The sequence below is a fragment of the Sminthopsis crassicaudata genome, chromosome 3 (genome assembly GCF_048593235.1).
Source record: "Sminthopsis crassicaudata isolate SCR6 chromosome 3, ASM4859323v1, whole genome shotgun sequence".
Taxonomy (NCBI): domain Eukaryota; kingdom Metazoa; phylum Chordata; class Mammalia; order Dasyuromorphia; family Dasyuridae; genus Sminthopsis; species Sminthopsis crassicaudata.
This window is the reverse complement of record NC_133619.1, coordinates 28,706,591-28,723,016: the sequence shown is the minus strand read 5'-3', so window position 1 is coordinate 28,723,016 and position 16,426 is coordinate 28,706,591. Positions and strand designations below refer to the sequence as shown.

At 38.2% G+C, this 16,426-nt stretch overlaps 1 protein-coding gene across 1 annotated transcript in view; it reads left to right on the top strand.

The window, feature by feature from the left end:
* The window catches only part of TNIK (TRAF2 and NCK interacting kinase), a 412,485-nt gene that overhangs the window by 235,449 nt on the left and 160,610 nt on the right, over positions 1-16,426 (top strand). Inside the window, exons 5-8 of the mRNA XM_074301951.1 lie at positions 1,806-1,931; positions 6,473-6,583; positions 9,348-9,438; positions 12,990-13,120. Of these exons, the coding sequence (XP_074158052.1) occupies positions 1,806-1,931; positions 6,473-6,583; positions 9,348-9,438; positions 12,990-13,120 (459 nt within the window). The remainder of the gene's footprint in view (positions 1-1,805; positions 1,932-6,472; positions 6,584-9,347; positions 9,439-12,989; positions 13,121-16,426) is intronic.

Genomic DNA, 16,426 nt, shown 5'->3' with positions numbered 1-16,426 from the left:
GACATCACAGAAATTCTCCCTCTACTGATACCTATCTGGTCCACACTTCTTGGCTCTTGCACCATTTCTTTTATTTTCCTATTCAACTCCTGGAATGAAGTGCTTCCACTTGCTTTGTGAACTTCCTTAGAACTCACTGTCTCTTGGATCCTTTATGATCTGTCTTTCATCCTCTGCAGTATAGTCCCTTCAGTAAAATTTCCTTCTTCAAAAGTAATGTGACTGATGTACCTGGTGTTCATCATCTCTGTTGTCTTTCTCTGTTCTGTTCTTGGTCTCTTCTATAGCATGCTTGGTCAGTGGATGCCCATTGATGTAGATGGCCTCCCAGTGGCCTGGAGCAAATGTTACATAAAAGTTCCTTCCTTGTTTCCCTCTAAATGAGGATATAAATTGGATTGGAAGTACTTTTTTCATTTCCTAGAACAGTAAATAGGGCAGACTGACCAAGCTTCTGATCCAGGGTGATGAGATTTAGAGAGCGCTGAGAGTAGCTGTACTTCTTCAGCAGGTAGGACCAGCTGAATGTAGTATTTATATGAATGTGTCAGTCTGTTTCTGTCTAATGATTATATATCTCTCTGATATTCAGGGATCTATATCCATCTTCTCTATCATCTATCTTTCTATCATCTCTCTCAAACTTCTCCATCATCTATCTTCTCTATCATTATGACTTCAATTTTCTCTGTCATTTTCTGTCTTTTCTGTCATTTATATCTTTTCTATATGTCCTCTCTGTCATCTATCTTCTCCATCATTTCTCTCTTCTCTATCATCTATCCCTCTCTTTTCTTCTATTATCCATTTATTTTTATCTGTTCTCTATTTCTCAATCATCTATTTTTATCCTAGCTCAATCATCTATCTTTTCTATCCTCTCTTTACCTCTTCTCTCTTTTCTATCCTCTCTTTACCTCTTCTCTCTTTTCTCTCTACCTTCTCTTCACTGTCATGTTTATATCTTTTTAAACCATCATCTATCCATGTCTGTCTGTTTCTCTCTTTCTTTCTCTCTTATCCCTCTCTATAGTTATTGACATCTTGCTGTCTCTCCTGTTAGAATGTGTGTAAACTTCTTGAGATCTAACTATTTGTGTTCCTTTATATCCCTAGTACTTAGTAAACACTTAATAAATGCCTTTGACTAATTTAGAAAGAATAATGAGTTGAATTTGGAAGCTGCTACATGGAGGTGTTCTTTCTTCTCACTTTGCCCTAATCCTGGCAGCCATATCTCAGGTAAATTTCTCCTTTGCTGGGCCCTAGCCTATTTTTCCCCTGAGGCAATCTTTCAATGGCCTCAGGCTGTCTCCCTGACACTTTCCATCTATCTTGTATATAACTTGTGCATACCTAGTTATTTACCTGTTGGCTCCCTATGAACTACTTCTGAACAGGGACTGTTTTTGCCTTTCTTTGCCCAAATCCCCTTAATAAATGTTTGTTGATTGCCTAGTTTCTTGCTGTTCTTTGTTCATCCAACAGTGTTGTATCTTCAAGTACCCTTACCAAGTGAATATCTCAAAAGTTAGTTTTATGTTGTTTGCACCAGGGACCAGACCTGCTAATTACAGAGCTGAGGGGACTTCCTCCCTCAACATTCACATTCCCAATCAAAAATCATTCAAAGGTTTTTCTTCTAATGGAATATAATCACTGGGCTTGCTTATCTATTCATCAGGAAGGAAAAAAATAACAACATGGAGAACTATTGGCTATTCTATTGAGCTGATGATGTATTGTTGAAATCTGCAAGGCAGATCCATTGGATTTTAATGACCCATTTTCTTTGATTCATACAGGATGAAGAGGAAGAAATCAAACAAGAAATTAACATGTTGAAGAAATACTCTCATCACAGAAACATTGCTACTTACTATGGTGCTTTTATCAAAAAGAATCCCCCAGGAATGGATGACCAGCTCTGGGTAAGTGTTCCTTTTCACATTTCATTTTTCTTTTTCTCTCTTTTCTCTTTCATCTGGACTTTGATCAACAGACAGCATTTGTCTTTCTTCCTATCCTCTCCCTGACCTTTTAGTTCTCTCTTCTCTTGAGAACTATATTGTAGCACCCTTCTAAGATAGTCTAATTGTCTAACAACTCCTTCTCAGTCTACTTTGCTAGATAAACCTACTTCCTAGATAAACTCCATTGCTGTGTTCTGGGCCCTCTTCTCCCTCTATTGACATTGCTTGGCAGTTTCATCACTTCCTATGGATTCTTTTCTCATCTCTGTGCAGATGATTTTAGATCTGTTTATCTAGCCCCAACCTGTATATAATTTCATTTATTTATATGTGGATAAATTGTTTTGGCCCCCAACAATGTGAGCTTCTCAAGGCACTATCATCATTTGTGACTTTGTATCCCCTGTACCTAGCAAAGTGCCTAGCACATTATTAATAAATAATATATTCTTGTTGACTCTGACTATGACTTTATACTCGGGCTTTTTCAGTAGCCATTTTTTCAATGAGGAAGAATAGACAATTTGTTTAAAATGGTGATGAGTCTCTCCATTCCACCTCTTCTAGCCCAGTTTTTATTGGCATTTGATGACAAACAACAACCTAGGATCCGTGTGCTCTAAGACATCAACGTCCTTTCTAACATTGGGGATCAAATTGAATAGGGATCTAAATTTAGAAACTACCTATATTAAAGACCATCTAGCCCAATCCCTACATTTTATATATGCATGAACATTCAGATAAGATATGTTGTTCATCCAAGGTCACATCATTAATATTAATTAATTAATAAGTAATATTGTTATAATTAATCATAAAGTTACATATTATATTATATTAATTATAAATTCATAAATAAATAAGTAATAGTTAATTAATATTAAATGGCAAAATTGGATTTGAGCCTAGATCCTTCCAAATCCAACCCTCTCTCTATTGCAACTCTGGGGTATGGAATGTAATCATATTAATCATATTTTATGTACAGCCAGAACATTGAGAAATCTGAGGGGTTTGTCCCCTGCCTTCAAGCTAATTCAAGTATCCCTAAAATGATTTTGGGGGAGTGTTTCCCATGTCACAGCAACTAAGCAGTGTTTTCAGTGTCTGATTGAATTATAACCTCAGAGAATTCTATCAGGCTTGTTGCGGAGATAAACACTTGTTTAGCACCAGCTCCTGATAATGGCCAAGTGACTTTCTTTTATCAACTGCTCAGGTCGCAATACGGAAATCAAAAATGGGAGTTCTTTCAATAAAGATTAAGATCTCTCAGAAAGGCAGCAAGCTACTGACACACAGCATCACCCTCATGCTTCCTCTGCCTTTCAGTGATGAAGAGGCTCACTTGGGCTGTCCTCCAGTGGATAACTCTATCATTGAAAAGCCAGGGACTTTGAAGTAGACTAATTACCATGAAATTAGAAAATCACACGGTATGTCTTTATGGAGTCTATTGTGTTTTTAGAGAAATCACAAGTCTGAATCACTTTTGCAGACACCAGAAACCAGGCAAAGTATCCTACTGGTCACATTCTAGGCTGAGCAAAATATGATTGATTGATTGATAGATAAATATAAAATACACACACTTACACACATATACATATACTCATATGCATATGTATATATATATATATAAACATATATATATAAATAATATATGTATGTGTGTATATATATATATATATATATGCACACACATACACACACACATATTTTTTTTCTCCATTAGAATGTAAGTTCTCTGTGGACAAAAACTTTCTCTTTGTATTCCCAACTTTTATCCCAGTTCCTGCAACATAGTATTCACTTCAGCCATCAACTGTTAGCTGACACAGTTTCCTACTATAAGCCTCTGTTCCACTAGTAGGTAACTGAGTGGAAGGTAGGGGATACATTTATTGAATATTTTCTTGTAATAATTTGTTACATAAGTGTGGGGCAGAAGACATTTATTGATCACCTATCATATTCAAGAGTCTAGACAAGCTATAATCTATGTATCCAAAGAAACAAGGAAAAAATGGAGAAAGATCTTCTATAAAGTCATTTTAAAAGATTATATTTTGGAGTACCATATTAATAAATGTTTGTGGATTGGCTGGTCCATTCTTTTTTTCCTTATGAGAATGTCCTTATTGACTTAACTCAGTTGTGTTTGGCAGCTTGATTCTATTTGCTCACGGAATCAGCTACCTGTAGTGAGAGAAACCCCCACCGTGTGGTTGCATGATAATTATCAGCATCGCTGTGTGACTGGGGTCGCCAATCACCAGCAAACAAGGTGTTTTGGATCGCTGGGGTTTTATGACCATTACATAATTTAATGATCATTTTATTCCATAGGAAGAAAAAAAGAATGTGATGGGCTTTAGCCAGAGCGGAGTGTGAGAATAGAAAATGTCAGAAATCAGTGGCATTAGAGCCTAGCCAGAGGGCGATTGTTCCCCACAGTATATCGGAGAGTGTTTTGTCCAATATCATTTTAAAAGCTGTGGAGACCTGGGGTTTTCACTGCTTCCCTTGGGAAACTGTAATCTCGCAGTCTAATAGGGCTCAAGGGTGGCAAATTTTCCCCAGCTTGCTCCCAGAATAATGGCTAGATTTGTAGGAGGTCTTGGAACATTTGAGATATTTTTGTAAATGGGATTTAGAAAAAAACTAAAAGGAAAAAAATATATACCAAACCAAAAAACAAACAAACAAAAAAAAAACAAAAAAACAAAAACAAACAAACAAACAAAAAAAACACACACACACACACACACAAAACCTCAACTTTTTTTTTTTTTAAACTAATAAGATTTCTCTTGGGTTTACTTGTATTTGAACTAGTTTCCTGTACTTTTGCACAGGTTCAAACTTATCATCTTCATGAAGCCTTTCCTTATGCTCCCAATCTTGAGCAATTCCCTTAAACAATTTGGGCCTAAGTTTCCCCACCTCCAAAATAAAGGGGGGGCCCTAATTGGCCACCCATTTTCTTTGCTGCTCTAGAGCTATGGTCTGATATCCATGTAATCTTAACTTCTCTAGACTTGTTTTGAAATCTATAAAATGAAAGGGTTAGACTAGCTGGCCTCTTCATTCTTTTCCAGTTTCAGATCTTTGATCCTATGATTTTAACATGAAAAGGGAGTCCTTAGAATTTTATACCACTTGAGAGCATCCATTATTTTGGTTTTGGATTCCCAGAATGTATCTCCATGTCTGGTGTGTGATTGTCTAAAAGGCAGTCAACAGAAATGTAGTAAGCATATCCCATGGGCCAGACATGATGTTAAACATTGGGAATACAAAAATTGACCAAAACTGGGTATTTAATAAATTCTTGTAGATAGACTGATTGTGCTAGAATTCCATAGATCTTCCATGATTAGAGGCCAACAAATTCTACCAACAAATTGTGTTACTGGCAGTCAGGGACCTATCAGTTAGTGAAGTCCATATAAATCAACAGAGATCATTTTGATCAGGCTGTTTTCATTCTATCCTTAGTAGGTCAGGGATTGGTTTCTGCTTATATTGGGTTAAATTTCACCCTACACTTTCATTTATTTAGAAAAGATATTGTGTAAAATAATTGCCATGAAATTTATTCAAAAAGAAGGAGAACAGAGAGAGAGAGAGAGAGAGAGAGAGAGAGAGAGAGAGAGAGAGAGAGAGAGAGAGAGAGAGAGAGAGAAAGAAAGAGAAAGAGAGAGAGGGGGGGAGGGAGGGAGGGAGGGAGGGGAGGGAGGTAATTCTTTATGTGAGCAATGGACAGAAAAGTTCAGAGTTGGCAATTTTCATTTTGTCCTGTCTCCTTTTTGCCCTCTTTAAAGTAAGAAGTGTGCCTCATGCCTACTCCACAAAGTTATTGGGCAGTATAATGAGTTGATATTTATAGAGCTTGGAGCTTTGGGGATGGAAGGTGCTAAATAAGGATTTATTGTTTATTGAATTTATTTGATGTATCCAACCTCCTGGGAACTTTTACTGAAGTTAATTAAAGACAGAGTCTCTGCCCAGGAAGTTCACGGTGTCACTTGAAAACCACCTAAAGTAAATGCTTCATTGTATTTTTGTTATTTGGGATGGCACCAGGAGTCATGACTCTATGACTCTATGATGATCTCCCCCATCCAATGGTTCAGAATCCAACGTGAGGTTTTTAGAAAGAATGTGGTGCCTTAAGCAATGGACCATGTCCTTGAAGTCAGCCTGCCTCCTTTTCCTATTTGGCCAAGAAAAACTACCTTCTATTTTTTTATGATAATTTTGAGGTCAGAAATTTAAGAAATTCTCTTCCTCACTTTATTTTTAGCCAGTAACTCCTTCCACCTTAGAAGCTAGAATTTCCTCTGGTCCACATTGTCTAATGATCACTTTCCCTTCCAAGAATGGCACTCTAAGGTGGAGGGCTGAAGGGCCTTCCATTGTGCTCAACCAAGCCCACAGATGCTTTGTACCCTAATTATACTAATTGTGCCTTTGCATCCTTTCTTTGCCAGCTGGTGATGGAATTCTGTGGTGCGGGCTCTGTCACAGATCTGATCAAGAATACAAAAGGCAACACACTGAAGGAGGAGTGGATCGCGTACATCTGCCGGGAGATCTTACGGGTAAGAGTCACATGGGGGCCTTCTCCCACTTCCTGATGCCACATCAACGGGAGACAACCTAGGGAGAGGGGCACAGGGAACAAGTGTTCCCAGCCTTTAGGACTGTTAACTCTGTCAGTGGTGAAGGCATCTGGGAAGATTCCCTCCAAAGAAAATGAGTACAATTCCAAACAGGTCAAAGAAGATGTGAAACTCATCTGGATCTTATTTTATGATTATCCTTGGCATTTACTGATGGAGTGTTGTACAGTTTGCAAAATATTGTTCACACAGTGTCTCATTCAAGTTTCACAAGAGCCCCATGAAGTTGCTATTACAGTTTAGTCTTATCACTCGCTTCCAGATAGCCAGCCAGCATGGTAGAGTGGACAAAGAAGTTTTATTTCCCACCCCTGACACTTACTGATTGGGTCATCCTGGGTAAGTCACTTAATCCCTCAGAGAACTCTGTAAGGCTATAAATGAAAGAGAAAGTGCCAGCCTGGATTAGTAGAAAGGTGTTTCCTCATCTGGGAGTTCCTTATACTAAGTAAATCACCAGTCCTCTATTTTCCTGCTCCATTTTCTAGCATTCTCTGTTCTACTTTCCCAGCAGCAGCCAGGTTATGAAAAGATTACCTCTTGTAACTGGGCTGATAACTTGTCAGAAAAGTAATTGCTACAGGACTAGTAGAAAGAGGTCTAGACCTGGGATCAAGAAAACGAGTTCAGAACTGGTCTCTGGTTATGTGATCTTAAATCACTTAATCTGTTTCCCTCAGTTTCCTCAAATGTCAAATGGAGATAATATAATTAATTATATATTAACACATACTATTTCCCATAGTTGTGGGCATTAAATGTGACATTATTTGCAAAGCACTTAATATATGTCTGGTATAATATAAGTGCTTAATAAATGTTTATTTTCTTCCTACCATTAAAAAGTCGAGCAATTTTTGAAAGAATTAGATATCTTCATTTCGTATTGGGAGGGTGGCTAGATCTGATTTTCCACCTTTGTTCCCTTGGCACAGCTTCCAGCTATCATTTAAAACAAAAAAAGAAATCTCCGTCCCTTCCCATATGTACGTAAATATTCATAAATGAACTGCTAGTTTATTGGTGAAGAATGTTTCCATGCAGGGAGTTTCCGATATTGGTGATGGAAGAACAAAAGTTCTAAATGCACTTAGAAGACGTAAAGTTGTCCCTCTCACTTTAAAAGTTACATTTTATACATTGGCAAATTTGATAGTAATCATGAAGTACTTAAGTGAGTGATCATTTAATTAATGAGCCCAAAGTGCATCTTTCATTGTGACATATAACTGGGAACCCAACAGCCATGTGGATTCTAAATTGGCTCACCTTGATCTCTTCCAAAGAGAGGGGTATGTTGGGGACTTGTGGTGATCCCAAACTAAAGGTAATATATGACATTTCATATTTTCATGTGCTGGTTTGCCAGAACAATCAATGCGAGACATGTAGCTATCAGAAAGGAAATCCATATCCCTGGGAGTTTCCAGCCTCCAAGAACTAAAAATCAGAGTAATTCAATGGAGAAATAGAACACCTCTGAGTTTAATTGTCACTGAGTAATTGTTTTCTGTAGATAATGAGCACAGGGTCACATATGAAAAGAAGCACTAAAAATGACAGTGATAAATGCCAAAAGTGGAAATAGAATTTCCCTGCCTTAACCTGACTTTGCTCCTTTCTCTTTTTTTTTCCTTTTCTCCTCCCATCTCCCTCCCTAATTTTTTCCCTCCCTGGCTCCCTTGCTCTTGCCTTGCCTTTCCCAAAGTCTCTTAATTCTACTGCCTTCTTTCTTTTGATTATTTCCTATATTTCCTTTGTTTGTAGATTATTCTTTGCTTAGATTTTAAGCTCCCTGAAAAGAGGAACTGCCTTTTACCTCTTTTTGTATTCCTAGATGTTAGTATACTGTCTGCTACATACTAGGCCCTTAATGTTTAGTGACTAACCATTATGAGGAGTAGAACATGAGAAAGGACAATGGCTTTGACTTGTTAGCTTTGTGACCTTGAACATGTCACCTTACCTTGAAACTTCTGTTCATTTTTTTTTTCATTTCCTAAATGTAGGCAACATATACTTGAAATTTTAAGCAATAATTTTAATTTTAATTTTAGTAATTTTAATCAGAAACTATTTTTAAAATAGCAAGAAAAAATGTGTTCCTTTATTTCTGAAAAATGGCATTGTTCCTAGTTAAACCTCCCAAAATAAGGGCATAGAGTTAGCTAGACTTTTGAAGCTGTCTCCTCTAACTGACTAATTTTATTATGGAGGAAGCTCAGTGCTAAGGAGATGGTGACTTCCCCAACATCATACTAGTAGGAGTAGAATTTGAACTCTGAATCAAGTGCTCTCTTCCCTATATTATATGCTGCTTCAGAAAATAAAGGGCAAAACGCAATTCAAATAGGTAAGAGAGAATGAAGTGAAATAAGAAGCCATTCGGCTAGAATGGTTCATCGGAATTTGCCCTAAATTCCCCACAGACAGAGAGAGGTTATATTACTAAATAGTAAATCCTGTTCATTTTTATGATTGTCCCATAACTTAAAGCATCAGCTCAAGCATATGAAAGATTTGTGTCTAATCAGCCCTCTGAGCCTATCTGGGCCTGCTTATTTGGTTGGTTATTTTTTTTTAAAGATTTTTATTTTTATTTGTTGGAAAAGGGGTGAGGGAATGATTTATTTGTAATCAGGGGCTGCTCCCATTAACGCTTTCTGGCTCTCCATCTCTCCAGGGCCTGAGTCATCTGCATCAACACAAAGTGATTCACCGTGATATTAAAGGGCAGAATGTCTTGCTGACAGAGAATGCTGAAGTAAAACTAGGTAAGAGTTGTCACTGCTCAAACTCTTAGAATAGGCAACGAATAGCAAGCTCAGCCAAGCCTGGGAACTAGAGGGAATTTGATAGACGTCATGGCAGACAAGCAGCTGAATTTCTTTTTGCAACAATTGTGATTTTGAGGCCTACGGCTTGAAGTTCACAGATCTAAGAATAGAAGTGGGATTGACAATTTGTCTTTGTTTATTTTATCAGGGCTGTTAGTGGTATGCTTGAAATGCTTAAAATTGCCTCCAAATTGGGGGGTAGCCGCCAACCATTCTGTAATGACATCCACTTGAGGAGGCTGAGGGAGTGATGGGGACCTGGGTTTGTGCGAAAGTTGCTTGTATTGTATTCAGGGGGTCTGAACTCGAAATCCCTGCATGCTTCCTGCACCTGGCAAGGGCAAGATGCTTCTATGATGGAATCCAGTTCTCCTATTGAAAGCACTCACAGTTGGGCATTTTCAGAATCACTGACTCCCAGAGTCATCTGTTTTATCTCCTTGTCTTCACGTGAATATTGATTTCATTATGCTTTGTAGACCACCTGCCAGAGGAATGCTTGGTTCCAGACATGACTTGCTCTCCTGTTTCTCTGACAGTTGATGGAGGCAGATTTTTGATATTGCTTTTGGGAAAAGATAATTAAACTTTCAAAGACTAGAGTGAGGAAGCATTTCAATCATTTCTTCCTGCCAACCTTGTGCTTTGGAGAATATCTTAATCTTTTTTTTTATCTTTATCTCAATCCCTGTTCTTATCCTTATCCTTGTTTCTCCCCATGCCTATCTCTATAGCCCCCTCTCTCTGTATATGTATCTCTTTGTCTCTGTCTGAATCTCTCTGTCTCTGTCTCTTCTTTCTCTCTGTCTCTGGCTCTCCCACTCTCCATTCCTCTCTTCTTCCCTCCCTTCCTATCCTTCTATCTATCCTTATCCCCATCCCTATCTATTACAATTCCTTTTCCTAGTTCTTTCATTTTTTAACCTGCTCTCCAGCTTAAGAGTCTTAGAACATCACTTTGGGGAATTAAAAAGTTGAGTTCTATGCTCAGAGTCACATACTCAGCCAGTACATCTTGAAACTGTTATTTTCAAAGATATTAATTTACCTATTAACCATTAGAGCAACTCTTCTGAGACTGTTCTATGGATTAAATCTTACCCCCAGAAACCATCTGTCTTCCATTCCTTTCAGTTCAACTCAAGATTAATTATCTAATGGGCAAGGCACTGTACTAGGCACTAGGAATCTCCATTTCTCCTGACTCCACCCTACCTCCAAGAGTGGAGGGATACACTGATCACACAGTTAAAAAGCTCTGATGGACACAAAGCATCCATAGATGAGACAGTGCAGCATTATCACTCCTCACATTGGTTTCCTACACCCACCACCTACCCCTGTCCATCCTTAAAAGCTCTCTCTCCTCATTTTTACCTTTGAAAATCTGTAGCTTCCTTCTGGGCTTAGGTGCCACCTCCCATAAGAAAACTTTCTTGAACCCCTTAATTGTTAATGTCCTTTGTCTTCTCTAGCTAGATTGGAGGTAGTTATCTGTGTACATATTTTATCCCTCTCTTCTCTACTTTCTTTCCTTTCTCTTCCTTTTCTTCCATGGAACATAAGGTCCTTAAAAAAGATACCATCTCCCTTTCTCCTTTGTGTCTCCAGGACCTAGGACAGTGTTGTTAGATGGTTAAAAGTGTTTATCCATTAACTGAATTGACTTTTAAAACACATACACAAAAGCTACTGGCTATGCTCAGAGGCTAACCACAGTATCATAGAAAGAACCTTAGCCTTGAGGGCAGGAAGTCCAGATGACCAGTTCTGCTCTGAGTAAGATGGTAACTTTGAGCAAATGATTTCTCCTTTCTGTGCCTCATTTTTTGGTTGATCATAGAATGAAGGGCTCAAATTAGAAGTCATCTCCAGTTTTCCATGAGTCTATTAAAGATAGCCCCAGAAATATTTTTGTTCTCCATCAATTGCTACTAAATTAGCATGATATATTCAATTGAAGGGTTTGTTTTAATCTCCAATTCATTTCAACTAACATTTATTAAGCTGTTTTGATTTATAAAACATTGTACTGGACACTGGTTTTAAAAAGAGAAAATTACATAGTACTATTAGGAGATAAACTTTTGCAATGGAGTGCAAGTTCCATGAGGCTAGGAAGTAGTTTTACTTTTTTCTTTTTCTCTCACTCTTTTTGGAGTGCAGTGTTTGATTTATGGTAAGCTATTAAGAAATACTTCTTGACTTTTGATAAACTACTCTACACTAAAGGATCCTCCTGGGGACTAAAATGGTACATCTAGAGAATATATTGGAAAATGAGAGATTTTATGTATTTAAAATATATTCAAAATTTGAGATTCAAAAGAAATATTGTACTGTCATTTCCCCCTAAAGCATCCTTAGGAATCTTCAGAAGTTATGAAAATGAGTGCAGAATTGTTTTCTAAAAGATTCTACTTTGTTATGATAGTGTTTTTGTTTTTTCAAATAAAGCTAGTTTTCAGCATTCACTCTTGCAAAACTTTGTGTTCCATATTTTTCTGCCTCCCTCCCCTAGATAACAAGCAGGCCAATATAGATTAAATGTGCAATGAAGATTCTATTTTTATGTCATTCCTGTGTTCCTATTGCTGAACCAATCCCCACCCCACCTTTTTAAGGAAGCATTGTTGTGCTAGATGGGTGGCATTTTGGTTTTATCTCTGTGTTTATGTTTGATCTGACTTTTTGGAAGGCTCTGCCTCTGTCAACACAAAATACATTGATATAGATAGATAGATATAGATATATCTATATCTATCTATCTTTATCTATATCTATCTATCTTTATCTATATCTATATCTATCTATCTTTATCTATATCTATATCTATCTATCTTTATGTATACATATATCTATATCTATCTATCTTTATATATATGTATACATATATCTATATCTATGTATGTTTTTTTTGTTTGTTTGTTTTTTGTTTTTTGTCTAAGTCTGTGATTTCATCAATGGGAGGAACTCCCAATATGGAAACTCTCTTCACTGATGCAGGTCTACAAAACTCATTCTAAGTGATATTAAGAGTCTGTGCTCTTAATAAGTGAAGGGATTTGATCAGTGTCACACACTCAGTTTGTACCAAAGGCAGAACCAGAACTTGAAATGTACCATAAGTTCAGGACTGAGGGGCTAGCAGCTAGAAGGTATGTCAAGGCTGGCCGACTCACTGTACTGCATAGTCTCTTCACAAATGCCTCTATTAAATGTAGCATGTTTCTTTCCTCTGCCATTTTTGATGCAAGCTCCAGGATCGCTGCTCTCTGTTGTTGCCAAGGTGCTTCCAGGACAAACCAAAGATTAAGAATATCCTTAAGTTTCAGGCTATGTGCCTAAGCAACTGTTCAGCTAGTACAAACACAACTTGATGCTATTTTCCCATGAAGTATCCAACTTGGGACAGCAGTTTTATTTTTGTTTCCAAATGGATTGTAAGGTTTCGTGCTTAATATGTATGTATCTGTTTCCTTACCCAGTGGATTTTGGCGTCAGTGCCCAGTTAGACCGAACAGTAGGCCGGAGAAATACTTTCATTGGCACGCCGTACTGGATGGCCCCAGAAGTTATTGCCTGTGATGAGAATCCGGACGCCACCTATGATTTCAAGGTATGAAGTCTTAACTATGTTGCTTTTGGGCTCAAAGCAAATCTCCCATTCTGGGATTTCTTCTGGGGTTGGATCTTCATGAATTTTTGAGTGTAATATATTATTCAATCAACATTTCTTTAAGCATTTAATGTGTATAGGCTAGTTCCATGAGAAAGGGGGGAAAACACAAAATAATCCTAGGATGTTAAGTTGGACTTTATATATATATATATTCAATGACTCCATGGATATCATTAATAGAACAGAGGGTAGTATGATCTTGTCATTCTTTGTGACTCTTGGCTCCTGTATCTTTTTCCAAAAGAATCTGCCCAAAATTCCAGAGATATTCTAGGTCTTCCCTTCCTTTGCTTTCCTTCTTCTTCCCTTCCTTCCTTCCTTCCTTCCTTCCACCCTTCTTTCTACCCTGCTTTCTTTCCTTCTACTCTTCCTTCCTCTCACCCTTCCTTTTTCTCACCCTTCCTTCCTTCCTTCCTCCCTCCCTTTCTTTTTCCCTTCCTTTCTTTTTCCCTTCTTACCCTTCTTTTTTCTCCCTTCTTTTCTTCCTTCTTCCCTGTTTCCCTCCCTCCCCTCCCTCCCTCCTTCCTTCCCTCATTTTATGCATATCAGAGATAGCTATATTGGCCCTAGTAAAATAGACCTGGACTCAGGAAGACACAAGTTCAAATCTTGGCCTTAAAGTTTTAGTAGCTGTGTAGCCTGGCCAAGATATTTGATTCCCATCTACCTCAGTTTACTCATCCTGTAAATTGAAGGTCATAATAACAGCTATTTCTTAGGGTTGTTGTAAGGATCGAATTAAATAGTATTCGTCAAGCACTTTGCAAACTTCAAAGTGTTATATTCGGATACTACTAATTACTACTACAAGTCCTCAGCATCACCACCCAGGCTCCCCATCTGTTATTCCCCCTTCTTGGCTCCATTCACACAGATATCTGTCAAGCTCCCTTTTCCTCATGTCTTCACTTGGAAGGCACTGCAGTTTATTGACGAGTGCCAAGCATCTGCTGACCTCCTTGGGGGATTCTTCAGAGACCACTCGAGACCCCTGTGATTAGCACTGACCTCAAACTCGATTGTTGTGGGACTTAAATGGGGCGATTCATGGGCCCTACATGTCAGTTTGCTAACATTTGGATGACATATGTGTGTTGTTGTGCCGGTTGTTATGCACAAGGTTATAATCACACTAGGGGAATATATTTTAGGATGTCCATGTGTAGTTTTTAAATCACCCATAATATTTGATTGCTTATTTTGAAAAAATTCTTTAAAAATTTCTGGTTTGTCATTTCTGTCCATTAAACTGAGCTTTTGTTTGTCCTTATGGCATCGAAAGCCATGTTTCCACTTCATTTATCATTCATATTTATGACAAACAATCTTGGCAGTTATTTTCCTTTCTTTTCATATTCCATTTACATTAAATTATGAATTCATTGTCTTCTGTCATCTCTCAACTTAAAATAGCCAGACTCAAGCACCCCTTGTGTTATATAAAGTTTCATTGCTAAGGGCCTTATTATCGAGTTCCTTTTTGCAGACGGGGTGTGAGCAGCTTCCGTATGGTGCTGAAAGCGTGTTGTATGTTGGAGTGGTCAGTTGAAATTCAGTGGGCTGCTCTTGGCTTTGTGCTGGAAGCTGCTAATAATAACTCCCAGTATCCAAGCAGAGGGATGAGATCTGCTACCTATGGCCAAAGCACATGCAAGAGCGGAGGTTTTTCCATGAACTTCCTCTATCTCTCTAGCCTTATCCTCTGAGTGCTCCTTAACCACTCTTGGGTCTTCCCAGCATTGTGTCACAAAAAGCAATAGGTTTGGGTGACATTGTGTTTCGATGTGGATGGAAGGTCATCTAGCAAATCTAAGGCCAATGGAATCCAGGAGCCCTGCTTCTCCCCCACAGTTTTCTCATGTCAGTAGAAATCGCTGAGGAGGCAGGCCATATGGTTTTTGTATTGCTCACTAAATAACCTTGGAGAAAACACTCAACTTGTTTTGTTGTGATTTAGTTGTTTTTCAGTCATGTCTGACTCTCCATGACCCCTTTGGTGTTTACTTGGCAAAAGTGCTGGAGAAGCATTTTATAGATGAGGAAACTGAGGCAAACAGTGTGATTCAGTGACTTGCACAGATTTGTACTCAGGAAGATGAATCTTCCTGATTCTAAGCCCAATGCTCTGATGCTCTATAGAATGAGGGATATCAGTTTAAGTAAACAAGAATTTATGAGATGCCCATTGTTCTAGTCACTGGGCGTACCAAACTTTGAATCACTTCCAAGTCTGGTCAGAGAACGCCACATGGTCACAGGTAAATCACTACCAAGTCACACAAAATAATTTTGGGGCAGATATCAAAGAGCAATAACAACAGAGAGCATTAGGAATGACTTCATATAAGAGATGGCACCTGAGCTGGACACAGGTAAAGGATTTAAAGAAGCAGAGGTTAAGTGGACTGGGAAAGGGAAAGTTCCTTAGTGCTCATTTTACACTTCATCTTGGCAAATAGCATCATTCACTCCCATTTTACAAGTGAAGAAATTGAGTCCTAAAAGCTAGTGCTCTTGGTTATTTATTGGGAATACCTAAAAGCTGTTGGGTCACCTTGGAAATGATCTCATCATTAGATCATGGATTTTTTGTCTTCATCATATATGTGAGGGAACTGAGACCCAAAGATGTGATGTGACTTACTTAGAGTTATACAATCATCATGCATTAAAGACAGAATGAGAGCCCTGCTCACATGGATATCTCATTGTGGAACGGATTGTGGAAGGCTATGGCTCGCCTGCCTTAAACACTGATCCTGAAAACACACAGTTAGCCGTCCCCGTGACAAGCATTAAATCAGAGAAAGGCATCATCGTTAATGAAATTGGGTCAGGAAAACACAAACTTCTCAGTCTTAATGACGCATCTCTCAGGACAGTAACAAATCTCCGAGTCTCTTCGGAGGAAAACAAGCTGGGAAGTCTACCATATTCCATATTTCAATTTCCTCCTTCCCACAAACTTAGTCAATAGGAGAATTTTGCAAGGTTTTACTGGAAAACAGTGGGATGACCTAAAAAAAATTCACCTTCTGCCAAAAAAAAATGTAGTTTCTTTAAACTACTATGGAGAAGCAGTGGCTCTATGATTTAAACTCTAAATCCTTCTTGAGCTATCCTGATTCTCATCCAAGATCCAGGCTCTAAGCATACGTCCTTTAGGAGTACATTGCAATTCTTCTAGAATGGCATGTTTAGCTGTGACTAATGGCTGTCGATTGATGTCTTGAACAACTAACA